Source organism: Artemia sp. Qi Xiang Cuo, chromosome 14, assembly GCF_049724085.1.
Source record: "Artemia sp. Qi Xiang Cuo chromosome 14, ASM4972408v1, whole genome shotgun sequence".
NCBI classification, from domain to species: Eukaryota; Metazoa; Arthropoda; class Branchiopoda; order Anostraca; family Artemiidae; genus Artemia; species Artemia sp. Qi Xiang Cuo.
The window spans coordinates 44177362-44196561 of record NC_142807.1 but is presented as its reverse complement, the minus strand read 5'-3'; the positions used below and the strand labels follow the sequence as shown (position 1 = coordinate 44196561).

Here is a 19200-nt window from a genome sequence, read left to right as displayed (position 1 = left end):
GTAAATTAATTATCTACTGTGTTAGAAAAATACGGAAAATAATCAATGAATAAATTCTATATAGACTAGAAAGGAGAAACGCATTTGAGTAGGTTTTTATTTTTAGAATAGTAGCCAATACAATCTTACTAACATTTTTCCGTCCCGCTTGGCTAACCAATGAGTCAAGACTTTTTTTGTCCAAACCCAATAACCAGTGACACCAGGACTCAAACCCCTGTCCTCACGTACAAAGGGTCTCAAGTCTAGCGCGTTAGGAACTCTTCTAGGACGGTTCAAAATATTTACCTACTGGGGGAGATATTTTGTCCAATGCCTACTCAGAAAACCAAATTTTTAATGGTCATCATTAAAATGTTGTTCATCAGATAAGAAACAGCCTGCAAATGTGTCATGTAGATGTAGATGTAATGTAGAAACCAAATTTTTAATGGCCAACATTAAAATATTGTTCATCAGATAAGAAACAGCCTGCAAATGTGTCATGTAGATGTAGATGTCATGTAGAAACCAAATTTTTAATGGTCATCATTAAAATATTGTTCATCAGATAAGAAACAGCCTGCAAATGTGTCATGTAGATGTAGATGTCATGTAGAAACCAAATTTTTAATGGGCATCATTAAAATATTGTTCATCCGATAAGAAACTGCCTGCAAATATGTCATGTAGATGTAGATGTCATGTAGAAACCAAATTTTTAATGGTCATCATTAAAATGTTCTTCATCAGATAAGAAACAGCCTGCAAATATGTCATGTAGATGTAGATGTCATGTAGAAACCAAATTTTTAATGGTCATCATTAAAATGTTCTTCATCAGATAAGAAACAGCCTGCAAATATGTCATGTAGATGTCATGTAGAAACCAAATTTTTAATGGTCATCATTAAAATTTTGTTCATCAGATAAGAAACAGCCTGCAAATTTGTCATGTAGATGTAGATGTCATGTAGAAACCAAATTTTTAATGGTCATCATTAAAATATTGTTCATCAGATAAGAAACAGCCTGCAAATGTGTCATGTAGATGTAGATGTCATGAAGAAACCAAATTTTTAATGGTCATCATTGAAATATTGTTCATCAGATAAGAAACAGCCTGCAAATGTGTCATGTAGATGTAGATGTCATGTAGAAACCAAATTTTTAATGGGCATCATTAAAATATTGTTCATCCGATAAGAAACTGCCTGCAAATGTGTCATGTAGATGTAGATGTCATGTAGAAACCAAATTTTTAATGGTCATCATTAAAATATTGTTCACCAGATAAGAAACAGCCTGCAAATGCGTCATGTAGATGTAGATGTCATGTAGAAACCAAATTTTTAATGGGCATCATTGAAATATTGTTCATCCGATAAGAAACTGCCTGCAAATGTGTCATGTAGATGTAGATGTCATGTAGAAACCAAATTTTTAATGGTCATCATTAAAATATTGTTCACCAGATAAGAAACAGCCTGCAAATGTGTCATGTAGATGTAGATGTCATGTAGAAACCAAATTTTTAATGGTCATCATTAAAATATTGTTCATCAGATAAGAAACAGCCTGCAAATATGTCATGTAGATGTAGATGTCATGTAGAAACCAAATTTTTAATGGTCATCATTAAAATGTTCTTCATCAGATAAGAAACAGCCTGCAAATATGTCATGTAGATGTAGATGTCATGTAGAAACCAAATTTTTAATGGTCATCATTAAAATGTTCTTCATCAGATAAGAAACAGCCTGCAAATGTGTCAGGTAGATGTAGATGTCATGTAGAAACCAAATTTTTAATGGTCATCATTAAAATGTTCTTCATCAGATAAGAAACAGCCTGCAAATGTGTCATGTAGATGTAGATGTCATGTAGAAACCAAATTTTTTATGGTCATCATTAAAATATTGTTCATCAGATAAGAAACAGCCTGCAAATGTGTCATGTAGATGTAGATGTCATGAAGAAACCAAATTTTTAATGGTCATCATTGAAATATTGTTCATCAGATAAGAAACAGCCTGCAAATGTGTCATGTAGATGTAGAAACCAAATTTTTAATGGTCATCATTAAAATATTGTTCATCCGATAAGAAACTGCCTGCAAATGTGTCATGTAGATGTAGATGTCATGTAGAAACCAGATTTTTAATGGTCATCATTAAAATATTGTTCACCAGATAAGAAACAGCTTGCAAATGTGTCATGTAGATGTAGATGTCATGTAGAAACCAAATTTTTAATGGTCATCATTAAAATATTGTTCATCAGATAAGAAACAGCCTGCAAATATGTCATATAGATGTAGATGTCATGTAGAAACCAAATTTTTAATGGTCATCATTAAAATGTTCTTCATCAGATAAGAAACAGCCTGCAAATATGTCATGTAGATGTAGATGTCATGTAGAAACCAAATTTTTAATGGTCATCATTAAAATGTTCTTCATCAGATAAGAAACATCCTGCAAATATGTCATATAGATGTAGATGTCATGTAGAAACCAAATTTTTAATGGTCATCATTAAAATGTTCTTCATCAGATAAGAAACAGCCTGCAAATATGTCATGTAGATGTAGATGTGATGTAGAAACCAAATTTTTAATGGTCATCATTAAAATATTGTTCATCAGATAAGAAACAGCCTGCAAATATGTCATGTAGATGTAGATGTCATGTAGAAACCAAATTTTTAATGGTCATCATTAAAATGTTCTTCATCAGATAAGAAACAGCCTGCAAATATGTCATGTAGATGTCATGTAGAAACCAAATTTTTAATGGTCATCATTAAAATATTGTTCATCAGATAAGAAACAGCCTGCAAATGTGTCATGTAGATGTAGATGTCATGTAGAAACCAAATTTTTAATGGTCATCATTAAAATGTTGTTCATCAGATAAGAAACAGCCTGCAAATGTGTCATGTAGATGTAGATGTCATGTAGAAACCAAATTTTTAATGGTCATCATTAAAATATTGTTCATCAGATAAGAAACAGCCTGCAAATGTGTCATGTAGATGTAGATGTCATGAAGAAACCAAATTTTTAATGGTCATCATTGAAATATTGTTCATCAGATAAGAAACAGCCTGCAAATGTGTCATGTAGATGTAGAAACCAAATTTTTAATGGGCATCATTAAAATATTGTTCATCCGATAAGAAACTGCCTGCAAATGTGTCATGTAGATGTAGATGTCATGTAGAAACCAGATTTTTAATGGTCATCATTAAAATATTGTTCACCAGATAAGAAACAGCTTGCAAATGTGTCATGTAGATGTAGATGTCATGTAGAAACCAAATTTTTAATGGTCATCATTAAAATATTGTTCATCAGATAAGAAACAGCCTGCAAATATGTCATGTAGATGTAGATGTCATGTAGAAACCAAATTTTTAATGGTCATCATTAAAATGTTCTTCATCAGATAAGAAACATCCTGCAAATATGTCATATAGATGTAGATGTCATGTAGAAACCAAATTTTTAATGGTCATCATTAAAATGTTCTTCATCAGATAAGAAACAGCCTGCAAATATGTCATGTAGATGTAGATGTCATGTAGAAACCAAATTTTTAATGTTCATCATTAAAATGTTCTTCATCAGATAAGAAACAGCCTGCAAATATGTCATGTAGATGTAGATGTCATGTAGAAACCAAATTTTTAATGGTCATCATTAAAATGTTCTTCATCAGATAAGAAACAGCCTGCAAATATGTCATATAGATGTAGATGTCATGTAGAAACCAAATTTTTAATGGTCATCATTAAAATATTGTTCATCAGATAAGAAACAGCCTGCAAATATGTCATGTAGATGTAGATGTCATGTAGAAACCAAATTTTTAATGGTCATCATTAAAATGTTCTTCATCAGATAAGAAACAGCCTGCAAATATGTCATGTAGATGTAGATGTCATGTAGAAACCAAATTTTTAATGGTCATCATTAAAATTTTCTTCATCAGATAAGAAACAGCCTGCAAATATGTCATGTAGATGTAGATGTCATGTAGAAACCAAATTTTTAATGGTCATCATTAAAATGTTCTTCATCAGATAAGAAACAGCCTGCAAATGTGTCATGTAGATGTAGATGTCATGTAGAAACCAAATTTTTTATGGTCATCATTAAAATATTGTTCATCAGATAAGAAACAGCCTGCAAATGTGTCATGTAGATGTAGATGTCATGAAGAAACCAAATTTTTAATGGTCATCATTTAAATATTGTTCATCAGATAAGAAACAGCCTGCAAATGTGTCATGTAGATGTAGAAACCAAATTTTTAATGGGCATCATTAAAATATTGTTCATCCGATAAGAAACTGCCTGCAAATGTGTCATGTAGATGTAGATGTCATGTAGAAACCAGATTTTTAATGGTCATCATTAAAATATTGTTCACCAGATAAGAAACAGCTTGCAAATGTGTCATGTAGATGTAGATGTCATGTAGAAACCAAATTTTTAATGGTCATCATTAAAATATTGTTCATCAGATAAGAAACAGCCTGCAAATATGTCATGTCGATGTAGATGTCATGTAGAAACCAAATTTTTAATGGTCATCATTAAAATGTTCTTCATCAGATAAGAAACAGCCTGCAAATATGTCATGTAGATGTAGATGTCATGTAGACACCAAATTTTTAATGGTCATCATTAAAATGTTCTTCATGAGATAAGAAACATCCTGCAAATATGTCATATAGATGTAGATGTCATGTAGAAACCAAATTTTTAATGGTCATCATTAAAATTTTCTTCATCAGATAAGAAACAGCCTGCAAATATGTCATGTAGATGTAGATGTCATGTAGAAACCAAATTTTTAATGTTCATCATTAAAATGTTCTTCATCAGATAAGAAACAGCCTGCAAATATGTCATATAGATGTAGATGTCATGTAGAAACCAAATTTTTAATGTTCATCATTAAAATGTTCTTCATCAGATAAGAAACAGCCTGCAAATATGTCATATAGATGTAGATGTCATGTAGAAACCAAATTTTTAATGGTCATCATTAAAATACTGTTCATCAGATAAGAAACAGCCTGCAAATATGTCATGTAGATGCAGATGTCATGTAGAAACCAAATTTTTAATGGTCATCATTAAAATGTTCTTCATCAGATAAGAAACAGCCTGCAAATATGTCATGTAGATGTAGATGTCATGTAGAAACCAAATTTTTAATGGTCATCATTAAAATTTTGTTCATCAGATAAGAAACAGCCTGCAAATATGTCATGTAGATGTAGATGTCATGTAGAAACCAAATTTTTAATGGTCATCATTAAAATATTGTTCATCAGATAAGAAACAGCTTGCAAATATGTCATGTAGATGTAGATGTCATGTAGAAACCAAATTTTTAATGGTCATCATTAAAATGTTCTTCATCAGATAAGAAACAGCCTGCAAATATGTCATGTAGATGTAGATGTCATGTAGAAACCAAATTTTTAATGGTCATCATTAAAATATTGTTCATCAGATAAGAAACAGCCTGCAAATATGTCATGTAGATGTAGATGTCATGTAGAAACCAAATTTTTAATGTTCATCATTAAAATGTTCTTCATCAGATAAGAAACAGCCTGCAAATATGTCATGTAGATGTAGATGTCATGTAGAAACCAAATTTTTAATGTTCATCATTAAAATGTTCTTCATCAGATAAGAAACAGCCTGCAAATATGTCATATAGATGTAGATGTCATGTAGAAACCAAATTTTTAATGGTCATCATTAAAATACTGTTCATCAGATAAGAAACAGCCTGCAAATATGTCATGTAGATGTAGATGTCATGTAGAAACCAAATTTTTAATGGTCATCATTAAAATGTTCTTCATCAGATAAGAAACAGCCTGCAAATATGTCATGTAGATGTAGATGTCATGTAGAAACCAAATTTTTAATGGTCATCATTAAAATGTTCTTCATCAGATAAGAAACAGCCTGCAAATGTGTCATGTAGATGTAGATGTCATGTAGAAACCAAATTTTTAATGGTCATCATTAAAATGTTCTTCATCAGATAAGAAACAGCCTGCAAATATGTCATGTAGATGTAGATGTCATGTAGAAACCAAATTTTAATGGTCATCATTAAAATATTGTTCATCAGATAAGAAACAGCCTGCAAATTCGTCATGTAGATGGGACACATGGATTATAAACAAAATGGTGTGGGTCCGAAACCAATAAATAATCCCCCACCCCCTTCCCTCCAAGAATGATTTGAAAGATCTGTTTCCCTTAAAAATTAAATACATTTTCCAGTTTCAGCTCGATAATGCTATACTTTCTGTGACACTGGTAGTTTAAAGGAATTAAGTAAACTATGGATATAATTTTTGACAAAGGGCAAGTACCTAGTGATTTTAGAAAGAATGCAAATCACTTAGTATGAGAGAGAGAGAGAGAGAGAGAGATGATTAATTTATTAGAAAAAACACAAGATATAAAAATGGTTAGCCATTAAGCCATTTAACCATTTCGTATTTCATAATGATTCTTTTTTCTTTCATATTTTCAATTACTCTGCAATGCCATTTCTAATGTTCATTTGTGGGATAAATAATTAAATAAATAACGTTTAGTTCTATGACTATTTACCTTAGTTCTACCCTAAGATATATGGATGAATTTAAAAATATGTTTTGAAAAAAAACAAAAAAACTGTCAAGTGAGGACGAATCACCATTTGAAGCGGATTCTGGAATGATAACTGTTATTTCCGTTAATCTTAATGGTAAAACTATTGTAAAATATATTTATAAAAATCCAAAAATAGCTTGCAACCCCTCGAAAATGGTGTCGGATCGAAATGAAAATTGTACCATTGAAATCACACTAGCGACAAACACCATGGAGGAGAATTACATTCCTCCATTTTGCGCAACAAGGAAAACCAACTTTCCACATGGGAAGTACAAATATGTATGTGCTTCCCATGGGGATATTTTTTTACCAGGGAGATTGTACCGAACCAGTGGTAGTTGAATATTAGAAGAGGGCTCATTTGAGAAGAAATCGCCATATCTAATGCCTTATGTAAATATCAAAAGATAATATTAAAACAAAATGAAATTTTGGCAAAATTAAGGAAAGTGAGAGGGGGTGCCTTGGAGAGATTAAGAAGAATTGAGAAATGTATGAATGGTCAAACCCGTTTAGTACTAAGTTTTATAGAATACGAACATATATTTGGTTCAGCTGATAGAAAAGCTTTAATGTTGGTCCTGTTACTGTTCAATGTACCAGACATTAAAGTTATTAGTGCCAGAATATTACTGATGCTGCTAATGTGGAAAGTGAGGTTAGGAGTTAGTTCAGGGTGAGAGCAAGTATTAAGCATAGTTGTATTTTATCTCCGTTAATATAGATTCTTTTCAATAATTATGTCCAAGGGAACATTGCAAAGAGTATGGTATTAAATGGGAAGGGAGTAAGTCTCCTAGATTTAGATTATTCCTAGGATTAGATTGTCCAAGACAAAAATACTAGCGACATGAACGAGTTTTTGGAGATTCTGAAAAATAAGGGTACATAAAAATAATCGTAAAGAATTCCACGTCACTTAAACTAGATATAAATGACGAAGAACAAATGATGACCTTTACATATTTGGAAAACACTATTAGTAAAGATGGTGGATGCAGTGAAAATGTAAAAAGTAGAATAGCAAAAACACAAGGTTCTTTTTTAGTTGATATTTTTTGCAAGAATATGAAGATAATATCGAATCCGGCTGTAGCAACACAATGCAAGGGCCGACGGAGAGACCTTAGTAGTGAAGAAGCGTCGTTAATCCGATTACTTTATATGAAGACGAGTCTTAGAACTGAAGATAGGATATTGAAACCGTGGTAATGACAGTGGTCAAGCATGGCTTTGAAACACAGGTGCTTTGAAAAATGAAGGGAGATATACTAGATGTTTTCCAAACATCTCAAAAATTGTATTTTTAGGAATGCATCAGAGATCAAACAAAAAGCAGTAAGTCCTCGAATGGTGAAAAAGGAGGTCGTAAAAAATGATTTAAGGAAAATTGCAACTTCATCGGAGGAAGTAAAGAATTGAGCTTTGAACGGATTGGAGTGACAAGAAGCGTATCACAGCCCTTCTGGCCTCAGGCGACTTGGTGCTGCAATGATTTGTTAGTAGCGGTAGCAGCATTAAGTACTATTTATAGCCAAAGAAAAACAGCCTATCTATGACACATTAAGAAAGAGGAAGCAAAGGTATAAGATACAGAACATCCAATGCTACACTTGCATTTCATGTTTAAAATACGATCTGTCAATTAAAAGAGGAGTACAAGTTAATTCAGCTCAAAAGTCCAGACAAATAAATATCAAGGTAATACGAACTTACCCTTTCGTCATTCAAACTGTGAACTCGCGTTAGAAACCTGAACATTAAACTAACCCATGACTCTTTTTGGGCATCACTCTCGAGCATCAAAAAATGGGACAGGGCATCTTTTCCAATTTCTGTTAGTCTTCTTTCGACCTCTGACCATGTATCTTGTCTACTTTCATCTCTATATAGTCGGAAGAGGATCCGAAAAATACATGCTATGCTAAGGGTTTCTTGTTTTAGTAAATTTGGACGGACGTTCCCTTTGAAGCCTGAAAAATTGAGGAGCATTTTCAGATGCGTAAATGTGCCTGACGCCGCCAATTTAGGAATAAAAAAAAAAATTAAAGAAGAAGAAATAAACAATAAACACTTCTAGTCCAACTTCCCCGGTCAATTTTGCCATCGCTATGTCAGGTTACTCAGGTTGATAACAAGGCGCCAGGTGATAACTTTGTGGTAAATGAGTTTTTTAAAGATAGTGATGTGAAGTTAGAGATAAATTACTGAAGATTACGAATATGATTTATGAAAAAAAGTAAGTACCCAGCGAATTTAGGAAACCTTAAATTAAACCTCCCGACAAGAAAAGTGATAAGAGTGAGTGTGGTAATCATAGAGGCATTAGCTTGGATTCTGTAGGAAGCAAATTAATTAGGATGGAGGTACTCTTCAGGCTTAAATAGGCTGTATATAAAGTTTTAAGGGAAGAACAGTGGGGTTTCAGGAAGGGAAGAGGATGCGACAACCAAATTTACACTCTTAGATTAATAAATAAGAAGTGTTAGAGTCATTAGACCCCTTTAATCCTTAGCTTTATAGATTACGAACAAGTATTTGATTCAGCCAATAGAAGAGCTTTTGTGAAGGTCTTATCCTAATATACTATACCAGATAGACACATCAAAGTGATTAGTTTTAAATAAGAGAATAACATTGCTGCGGTTAAGGTCAGAAATAAAGTTAGTAGCTGGTTTCGTATTGAATCAGGAGTTGCATTTTATCCCCATTTATATCGATCATTTTGATGGATTTAGTCCTAAGGAACACGGCAAAGGCTATGGGAGAGCATGGAATCAAATGGAAAAGTAAAGCTCTCCTAGATTTATATTATGCAGATAATTTGAACATCCTAGATGAAAAATGTTAGCAAAATGAGCTCAGGGCACAAGAATAAGCTTGAAAATGAATTCATAAATCCTCTGTTGACTGAAATTAGAGACACAACCATCAGAACCGACGGTCAACCTGGAAATTGACCAGTTGGCTCAGGGCTTCATAAAGGTGAATAGCAATTACTACTGTTAAACGTTCCAACCTGGGTTAGTTTGGATTAAATTTGTTTGCAAGAGAATTCACATAGTAGATTGTATTGGGGACATTTTTTTTAGGACAATTGTAAGTAGGGTAGTGTTTATTTTTCAGTGTAAAGAATGATCTGGATTGGTCAAAACCTTGGGGAAATTCGTTTACAGCCTTAATTTTGGCAAGAAGACATTTTCATACCAAGTATGTCACATTCATACGCGTTTCTTATCGTTCTGTTGCAGCTATTGGTACATACGACTCTTTCCAGCACAGCGGCTAGCGCATCAGGCTTCTAACATGGAGGCTGCAGATTCGAACCTTGAAGTGGTCGAATTTTCCAGCGGAACGCTTTTTCCATAGCTGAACGCTTTTTCCAACGTCACAAGTACTTGGAATAGTTACAAACTAATTTTGCCAATGATCGATGTCTGTGCTAAAATTTTAAAAAGCATATTGTGATTTAATTTAATTGTCAATAGTATATATATATAGACTAATTTGTCAGCATAAATATGTAAGAGTTTGCCGAATAGAATAAAATGAAATTAAAGATCTTAAAATAGTGTCTTTCTTTTCACCGAGCACAGCACGGTCCCTTGGTACTTTGATAAACACATGTTGACTGCCGTAGAATGTGATCCACAATTTTTCGGAGGTATGGAAAGTAAATTAGTGTGGTAAAGCAGTTTTTAAACATAAAAATCAGCATACTAAGATTCGAACACCAGTAGCCTTCCTGACAAATTCTCAACCTAAATTAGTTTAAAATCAAAAAATGGCACTTTCTTTTTTCTTCCATATTCTATACTTTCCGAAGTAATTCGTATTGCAATATGGAAGTGTACAAGACACGTTTTCAGGACAGAACAATTTATCATAAATTATTTATAGCGTATGTTTACACATTTTATCCACACACTACACACAAATTACTTTAATCTACGCACTTTGAAGCTTGGAGGGTAGCAGTTACGATTCCAGGACTGGAGGTATGGGGTGAGGGTCAAAGAAAAAATTTCGTAAAGTTCGGAACAATAACACAGATGCATATTTTATAATTACACTTATGTCATAGCTCCCCTCAACCTCCCCCCTCCAATAAACATGTCGAGCCAAAAAAATTATAAAGATTCTAGAACCCCTCCTTCCTCCTCCTTTCTTTTCTTAAAACGCTGGATCTCTCCTTCCTCCTCCACCAGACATCTCGGCAGTCCTAACAAACATGAATTTAGCTCTTCGCTGAAAAACTCGACGGACATTCAGCTTAACAGCTCCCTTGGGTACATTTTTGCTTACCCACTAGTGCTGTCTCTGTGACATACCTGCTTTCCATAAAAGATTCCTTTGTTCCTGATTCGAATTAAAGTCTCTTGCAAAATAGTGGGATTCCTTTAAGATATCTAACAGTTGAAATATGTGACTTGATGAAATATGAGAATACATTCCTTGATCTTGATCGAAGCTATAATAATGTAAACTGCTTGATTCCAGGGATATTGAATCACCCTAAAAATGAAAAAAGTATTTTAAATTACTAAAATAATTGGGTACACAAAACAATAGTCAGTAATTTTAACGTATATTATTCAGTCATGTAGGCAAAGCAATGATTGAAGTTAAGGCACACAAAAAGAGACCTCTATTATCATTCTTGAATAAGCTCCCCATAAAAAATATAACATACACCTTCGTTCATTAATTCACAAGAGGGCAATAGCACTCCAGTGACATTTTCTATCCCCCAGAAACATAACAAAAAATGGTAGACAATTTGACTGAGCCTGTAGTTACACCTTTATGCATTTACCAGATAGACTCAATTTAAAATAAAGTTCATAACCAAAAGCTGTCTTAATTTTACTATATGATTGAATGCTGGCGGATTTGTTCCAATCATTATACCACTTTCTATATGAGTTTGTCTTCTAGACGCAAATTAAGGTGGCTGAGAAACTCTTCATTGCTGTCACTAAGACCAGCACCTTTAGTCCACATATATGAAAAGCACAGTTGACCTTAGACGGACCTCTCTAGGATAACATTTCTAAATACAACTTTTATTTCAAGCGAGTAGATGAAATGTTTAAAGTTTTTATTCAATATCGCAACATTTGGGGCTTCTATGTATGTCAAGGTGAAAAAGGCAACAATCAACTCCCAGAACTGGAGAAAGAGCAGTTTCATGTAGTTCTGTGGTCCAAATATCCGCTCAAAATATTGTGGGAGGAGAATGTCCATAGAAGCCGCAAGATCAGCTTCCCACATGTAGCAGCCGTAAAGACATACTGACCTTGCTTTTATGTTAAATATGTGGCTGTGGATTTTCTTACAGAAATCCTTAGAAAAAAATACGGAATTCTTTTAAAGGACATATTAAAAAAAGAAAAAAAAATCACGACCTGCGAGACGACATTTAAGATGACCTGCAATGTATACGTTTTGGAGGTTTTAGTTGTAGAAGAATCGAATGAGTTAGCAATTTGTCATATCAAGATCAAAGGACAGCATGGGACAGGTCAGGGTCACCGAAGGGACTCACAATCTTTATGAAGGGGATTCATATGCAGAACAAGATTTTCACAAAACATCCTTCAAAAATGATGCGACCTTGATGAAAAAATTTGCACACTCAAATCCAAATTAAAAATTTTAACGTCTCAAATAATGAAAACCTGAAATCTCATATTTTTGGCATTAAGGTACGTGTTTATCCAGGGGTATCACTTTAACAAAATTACGATTTCATTTTTAAGGTCCAAAAGTGATCAAAGGGTAAGAAAGCCCTCTCGCACCCATATTCCCCCCACAGGTCATCAAGGCCAAACATGGCATCTCGTTGAATATTCAGGGTAGTCATTTTAGTTAAAAAGGCAAAGCATAAAAAATATATCTTCAAAAATAGTGCAACCCTTGTAGAAAAAGTTTCAGAGTTATTAAGATTAGCTAATTTTCAAAGGCAGTGCTCTAGCGTTACCTGTAGTAAAAAGCCATAGGCCTTCAATGTTTTTTGTTTTTTTTTCATATAGCCACTTCGCACAGAGGAGTTTCTCGTAGAAACTCGTAGAAACTCTCGAGATTGTCATTTTTTTCAAAATGCTCAGCACATCCAAAAAGTAGGCCTCCAGGGATGACATGCCCCCCCCCCCCAACAGCCCTGAGCCAAGGACATTACATAACGCAAATTTGCAATTGTAAGAAAAAGTTATTCTGTTCAGAAATGGAAGCTATAGTGGCTTTTTCAAGAGTAAAAATGATTGGAGGACGACAAGCACTTATTATTCAATCTTTTTGGCTATACCCCCCCCCCCTCTTTGCCTCCAAAGAGATAAAATTTTGAGATTGTCATTTTTTTCAAAATGCTCAGCACATCCAAAAAGTAGGCCTCCAGGGATGACATGCCCCCCCCAACAGCCCTGAGCCAAGGACATTACATAACGCAAATTTGCAATTGTAAGAAAAAGTTATAATGAAAGGGGGGGGGGGGTGGTTGTTTGATATTGTGTTTGCAATTAGCTCACAACTTTCACGGGTCGTTCTTTGGGTCGAAAGGATCAAACGTTTTGTTTTACAAGGAGCGGGGGTGTGAGGATAAGGGCAAAGGGCCCTGACATGGGACAAAGACAGCCCCCCCCCCCGCCAAAAAAAATAAAATAAAAAAACAGTGACACGAAAAGGGACCAGAAAACTTCTTTCTCCTGATCGGCTCGAAACTGATATCCTTAGTGCTCAGTCCAAGGTGACTCAACACAGAATGAAAAATACGAAAAAAAATTGATTGGAACTAAATCGGGCCCGACAAAATGAAAAAAAAAACTTTTTCTTGGCAATTTTTCATGGAACGGTGGTCATAAAACTTGGGAAAAGGTTCATTTAAGATAGCCATTTTGTTCAAAATAGTCAAAAGTTCCAATAAATACGCCTCGGCAAATACGCCTCTGGGGATGGCATGACCCCCACAAACTGACAAACGACGATAAACGATTTTATATCAAATGTCTTACACGGACATGCCGATCAGCGGCAGTTCTTGTCATATTAAAATATAAGGCACTAAACATATAAAAATCACAGCCATAGTCATCGTCACACAAATTTATACGTTGATTCGAAATATTACAGAGTCAAACTAAAGCCTAAGACACTGAAATATCCAACTATCTGTATATATACTATATATATATATATATATATATATATATATATATATATATATATATATATATATATATATATATATATATATATATATATATATATATATAAAGAAAAAAAAACTTGAGTTCAACTTCAAGAAAAAAGCTTTAAAAAACAAATCAAATAAAAAGAACAATGAACTAAAGCAAATAAATATGTACAATTATTGACAAATGAGTGCAGCCTTTAAAATCTACTTGCGTAACGCATATGCCGTGCTAGTACCGACTGAATTTTTGTTCCGGCTGAGCTTTTTGTCGCAGTAGCCGTTGGCACGAAATGAGATGCTCAGGGGGGAGGATTTCACGAAGCCGCAGACTTACCTAAATATGGATACCAAATTTGAAACACAATTCACCACGCCGTGTCGAAAGAGTCGTAAGGGAAAATTGTTTTAAAAGAGAGCAATAAGGGATTTTGGGTGATTTAGACACTACCAGAAGAGCTCGGTATGGGATCCATTCCAGGCGTTCCTTCTGGTCCTTAGTCAGGCCGTAATACCGAACAAAATCCTGGGGAAATGACCCCAAATAATTAAAAACTGTCAATTGTCTACACGTAAGTTTCGCATCGATAAAGGCAGGTCTTGTTTATTTTGGGTGTGCGATTATATCGCAGCTTTCAGGAACTGGCCTCTGTGTAAAAGAAATTTAAAAATATCCTGGGGCATGGTCCCCCATAATGAGGCTAGAAAGGGTCCAAAACTTTCTCCCGCTGGCTCAAAACTTGTATGTTTAAGCGCCCGGGCTAAAAGGACCCCAATACAGAAAGAAAATTATAAAAAAAATGGTTCCCATCAAAACGGGGCATAACAAAGGGCCACAAAAGGTAAGACAAAATTTCCCACCACTTTGCATCGAAGAGGTTATTGTAGAAAGTTTAAAGGGGTTCATTTGAAATTAAAAGTTCTAATGCTCTTTTTTAAGGGTCAAAAGGGTTTTAAGGGCAACTAGTCTCTTTGCCGTGGCCTTTTTTACCACTCCCTCTCCCCGCAGCCACGGGGAATTTTTCAATCGGGGGGGGGGGGAAGAGAGAAAAGCAATCTAAAATCGTCTATTCTTCAATTCGTCTACATGTTTGCACCATCAACCGCTATGGGGCTTATAATTTGTTCAAGATTAAGTAGCTATGTAAATCAAACGACACTATGTGTTTCCAGGTGGTCAAAACGGCGCAACTACAATATCCTACGAACGAACGTTTTCGGGGATCAAAATAAAATTTCAGGGAGTATTGGAGGGGGGGGGGGGGGGTAAACTGGACCTTGAATTTTGACTTCAGGATAGGGGGAAGAGGAGGAGGAAGGGCCCAAAGATTTGCCTTCAAATCTGTTTGAAATGGTAGGTATTAGCCCCTGTTGGATTCAAATCTATTCCCAGTGAAGTAGAGATGTAGACCGAAAGAAACCATACGTACTCAGGATATCAAAACAATGTATCTGCATTATCTCAGAAACAGTTTAAGGGATCGAGTTGAATTTCCAGGGGGTGCTAGGGGGCCAGGCGAACCTCAAATTTGAAATTGGGAGAGGAACAGAGGTCAATCAAAAGAAGGCATGTATCCAGGATATTAAAAAGGAACATGCAGCTTCTCGGGAAGAACAGATGGAGATCGAGCTGAAACTTTCTTAGTGTTGGGGGAGGGGAGGCAAATGGCCTTCGTACTTTGCACAAGGAAGGAGAGGATACGGGTGGGGGGGGGGGGTTACAGCTATGTGTTTCTGATCTGTCTTATATTCCGTCTCTCCAATCACCTTGAAAACAACATTCACAAGTTTTTTGTTCAGGTAGACCCCTATGCCGGAAGCGAATTTGAAAATAATTTTGGCAACATCGGTTCGTGATGCTCGAAAGTGGACCTTTTCAAAAACTTTCTACATTCCTGGTTCAATCTACACGTGACACCTGAAAGAAGGTCAACAGACTTTGTTCTTCAGATTGACTTAGACTTAATGGGCATGTAAACATATATAATGGGACCTCAATGAAGACAAGAGCTATAGAATGAAACTATTGTATAGATTTATAACACCCAAAATGTCCAATATTTATTTTCTCTCCGATGGGTTAGCCACTTTCTTGGCATGTATGGTCAGCCAAACGATTCTAAGAGGAAAAGAATATTTTGAAAAAAGTGGGCTGGGTCGATTCTTGAAACCCCAAATTTTATTATTAATATCTTTGCCAAGAAGAAGAGGAAAATTTGGAGCATTGTCAGAGTGGTTGTCGAGGTCTTTTGGGGGTAAGAAGAAATTTATTTGGGAATGATGGATTGCTGCTTCCTGATGCCTTGAAGAGTACGTTGCCACAGTTTATTTTTCTAGTGGGAAGATTATCTTAATCAGTTTTTTTTTAGAAAAAGAAGAGAGTAGTCTTTATTTCTTCTTTATTATGTGATGAGTGTTGTAATTAGTTAATCTTGTATGTTCTTTGTGCACTTGGCCATATTTTGGCTTGAAATACACGTTATTTTATCTTATTATTATTATTATTATATATATATATATATATATATATATATATATATATATATATATATATATATATATATATATATATATATATATATATATATATATATATATATATATATATATATATATATATATACAGGCTTCACAGCTCCGTCACAAGTGATGATATGCGGCTAGTCCGTGTAATTACCACGCTAGTTACTTTTAACGTGTTTACTATACCTTCTTTTAAACGCCTCAAGAGAAGGATTTTCTGGTATTATCCCAACTGGGCGGAAATTCCATATGGCGAAGAATCGTTAAGCGAAACTTGTCTTCCCAGTATTCTTGGCGGGGCAGGCCCTCCAAAAGGTAGTCCTGTCGGGCTATACTTTGGCGAGTTGATCACAAAGCCTTTATTCTATCTGGAACAAGTCTTGGGGTACCTCCTCAGATGGGGTGCAATGAATGTATTTGTAGAACACCGACATTGAAGCCACGTCAAATCGATCCTAGATCGACTGCAGGGGTTTAGCATCAGAGCTGATAGAAATTGCTGTGCGAACTGCTCGGTTTTGGACACATTGAAGAGAAGTTAACTTTTGAACTGTTAATTTTTGTTCGTTTTAAGCTTGATCTGTTTATTCATTTTAATTTCTGTGCGTTTTAAGTTTCTTTTATTTATCGACATTAATCTAGGTCCTTGTTAAATTTGAATTATCACTCCACTTCATTTCTGCTCGTCTTGGGTTTTATAATGGCCTTTTACTTTTCTTTGAAAAAATTCTTTTTTAAAAAGATTCATAAACTTCGAAAAAAGGCAGGTTTTTTTATTGTTAAACTAAAGATCTCATGGACATTTTTTTTATCGAGAGCATTTTTGGTTTTCAAAAGAAGCTTCGGGGAAACGACTTCAAGTTATGCAAGTGAGCAATTTCAAATCAAAACTATGATCAGTGAATTGCAATTACTAATGTGGGATTATTATATCTTATTGGAAATTGGATCATACATAAATTAAAAAAACCTTGGAACTTCTTTTTTATGCAAATCTGATATTTTAGCCCCAAAGACTGAATGACAACTTTACTAAAAACGTTACAATACTATAATATTTTGCACTGAAAATAAGAATAGATGTAGTCTTGCATGATTGACGGACTCAAAGCCATTTACAAACCTATATCCCCCTAATTCAGATCGCAAGGGCTGTACAAATCGAACCAACAATCATATATTATTGAATGAATACTCTTTCAAGCAGACAATCCGGGTTCTACTTTCCTTTTTATCAGTTGAAAATGATCGGGGAAGGTTAATAAGGCCCCCTAATTGCCATTATGGCCTAGAACCCACTTGGCGTAAAATACCACGCGAGACTGAAAATCAAAATAGTTATTCCAACAAAAAAGAACGAAATACACTATAACGATGATTTTGGAGGCAAATTCCCTGAAATACCTTATATGTAATACTAAAAACGAACAGAAATCATCATACATATGAAGTGGCTACCGTCCCCTCAACACCCCATTCTTCACGCTACGGTTTTAATTTTTTCCACCAATCATTCAAAAACGAATTTTTTAAAGCGAAAGCAGCGTGATAAAACTTATTATTTCGATATGATAAAAAAAATTTTATTTTTCCAAGATACCTCGAGAATAGAAAGGTTTACTTACTCGCATCCACAATAAAATATAAGATTTCCCGTTCAAGTACTTTGAAAGTCAGTCTGTAAATAATGCACTTTAGGTAAGCACTAGTCAAACTTTAGTGTAAAGAGCAAGGGGGTTGAGCGGGTGACAGCCCTCCTTGTATACCAGATAATTTCTGATCGCTAGAAGTTTCAGCGTATTTTCATTTGAAAAAATTCATTGTTTGTTAAAAGCTATTGCATCATTGGAACAAGTTGTAGACCATCTGTGGCTGATGAAATCACCAAACATAGCTTTGTTATCAAAAATCTGTGGGGATATGTCCCAGGGAGAAGTAATTTAAAAAGCTAAGCAAGGTTCTTAGCCTGTTTATTTCTGTAAAAAAAAGATGAATTCAGAGAAACAAATGAGGAAAAAAGTGAGAAAAAAAATTCTTCTTAACAAGTAAAAAAATTAGTAAGAACAAAAAGCGAGATATTAGACCGAAAAGAGACTGAGCGAGCGAGAGACAGACGAAGAAAAATCGAAAGAGGGAAAGGAAGAAAAAATAGATATAGAGGATCAAAAAGAGAAAGAGCGAAAGAGAGGAGGGAGGGTTTAACATTACCTGTGACAGTGCGAGAGCTTCAGCATCTTCCTTTTTAGCGGTTGCAGGGAAGAATACAATATTTTCAATCGTAGTTATCAGTTCTAGTTGGACAACACATCGGATCTGCAAAGCAGAAAATATCCTCTGATCTGATGTAATTGGCTAAAAAAGAGGGACGACATTAATATATTAGTATCAAGCGTGACCAATTTTAGCTGATATTAAAAAAATATATCTCAGTCAAGGTTTTTTTTCGAAGGGCATGACCTCTATTATCATCAGATAGAAAATGGATCATTGGATTAGCGACTGCGGATTGAAAAAAAAAGAAATGAGCGTACTCGCAATCTACAAAAGAGTTAAGCAAATTTTGATTCTCAGATACGCGTAAAGGAAATTCCGAAAGTCCTGAATATATAAAAGGCTTTTATGTTCAAGTTATAACCGACAGCAACAATTTTTTTTGCAATTGTAATCAAGGGCAATGTTAAAACTAAGAATAAACAGAAATTATTCTGTGTATTAGGGGATAGCCCCACCCTATGACACATTCTTCACACTATAGTTTTTACATTTTTGTGGGGAGTATGGTTTGGTTACGGTTAATGGGAAGGTT

At 34.6% G+C, this 19200-nt stretch overlaps 1 protein-coding gene across 3 annotated transcripts in view; it reads right to left on the bottom strand.

Moving 5' to 3' along the window:
* The window catches only part of Sec71 (ADP ribosylation factor guanine nucleotide exchange factor Sec71), a 201612-nt gene that overhangs the window by 3546 nt on the left and 178866 nt on the right, over positions 1-19200 (bottom strand). For all 3 annotated transcript variants that reach the window (XM_089100054.1, XM_089100055.1, XM_089100056.1), the window contains 3 exons: positions 18603-18746; positions 11014-11197; positions 8399-8655 (listed from right to left, as the gene is read on the bottom strand). In XM_089100054.1, the coding sequence (XP_088956180.1) occupies positions 8399-8655; positions 11014-11197; positions 18603-18746 (585 nt within the window). The remainder of the gene's footprint in view (positions 1-8398; positions 8656-11013; positions 11198-18602; positions 18747-19200) is intronic.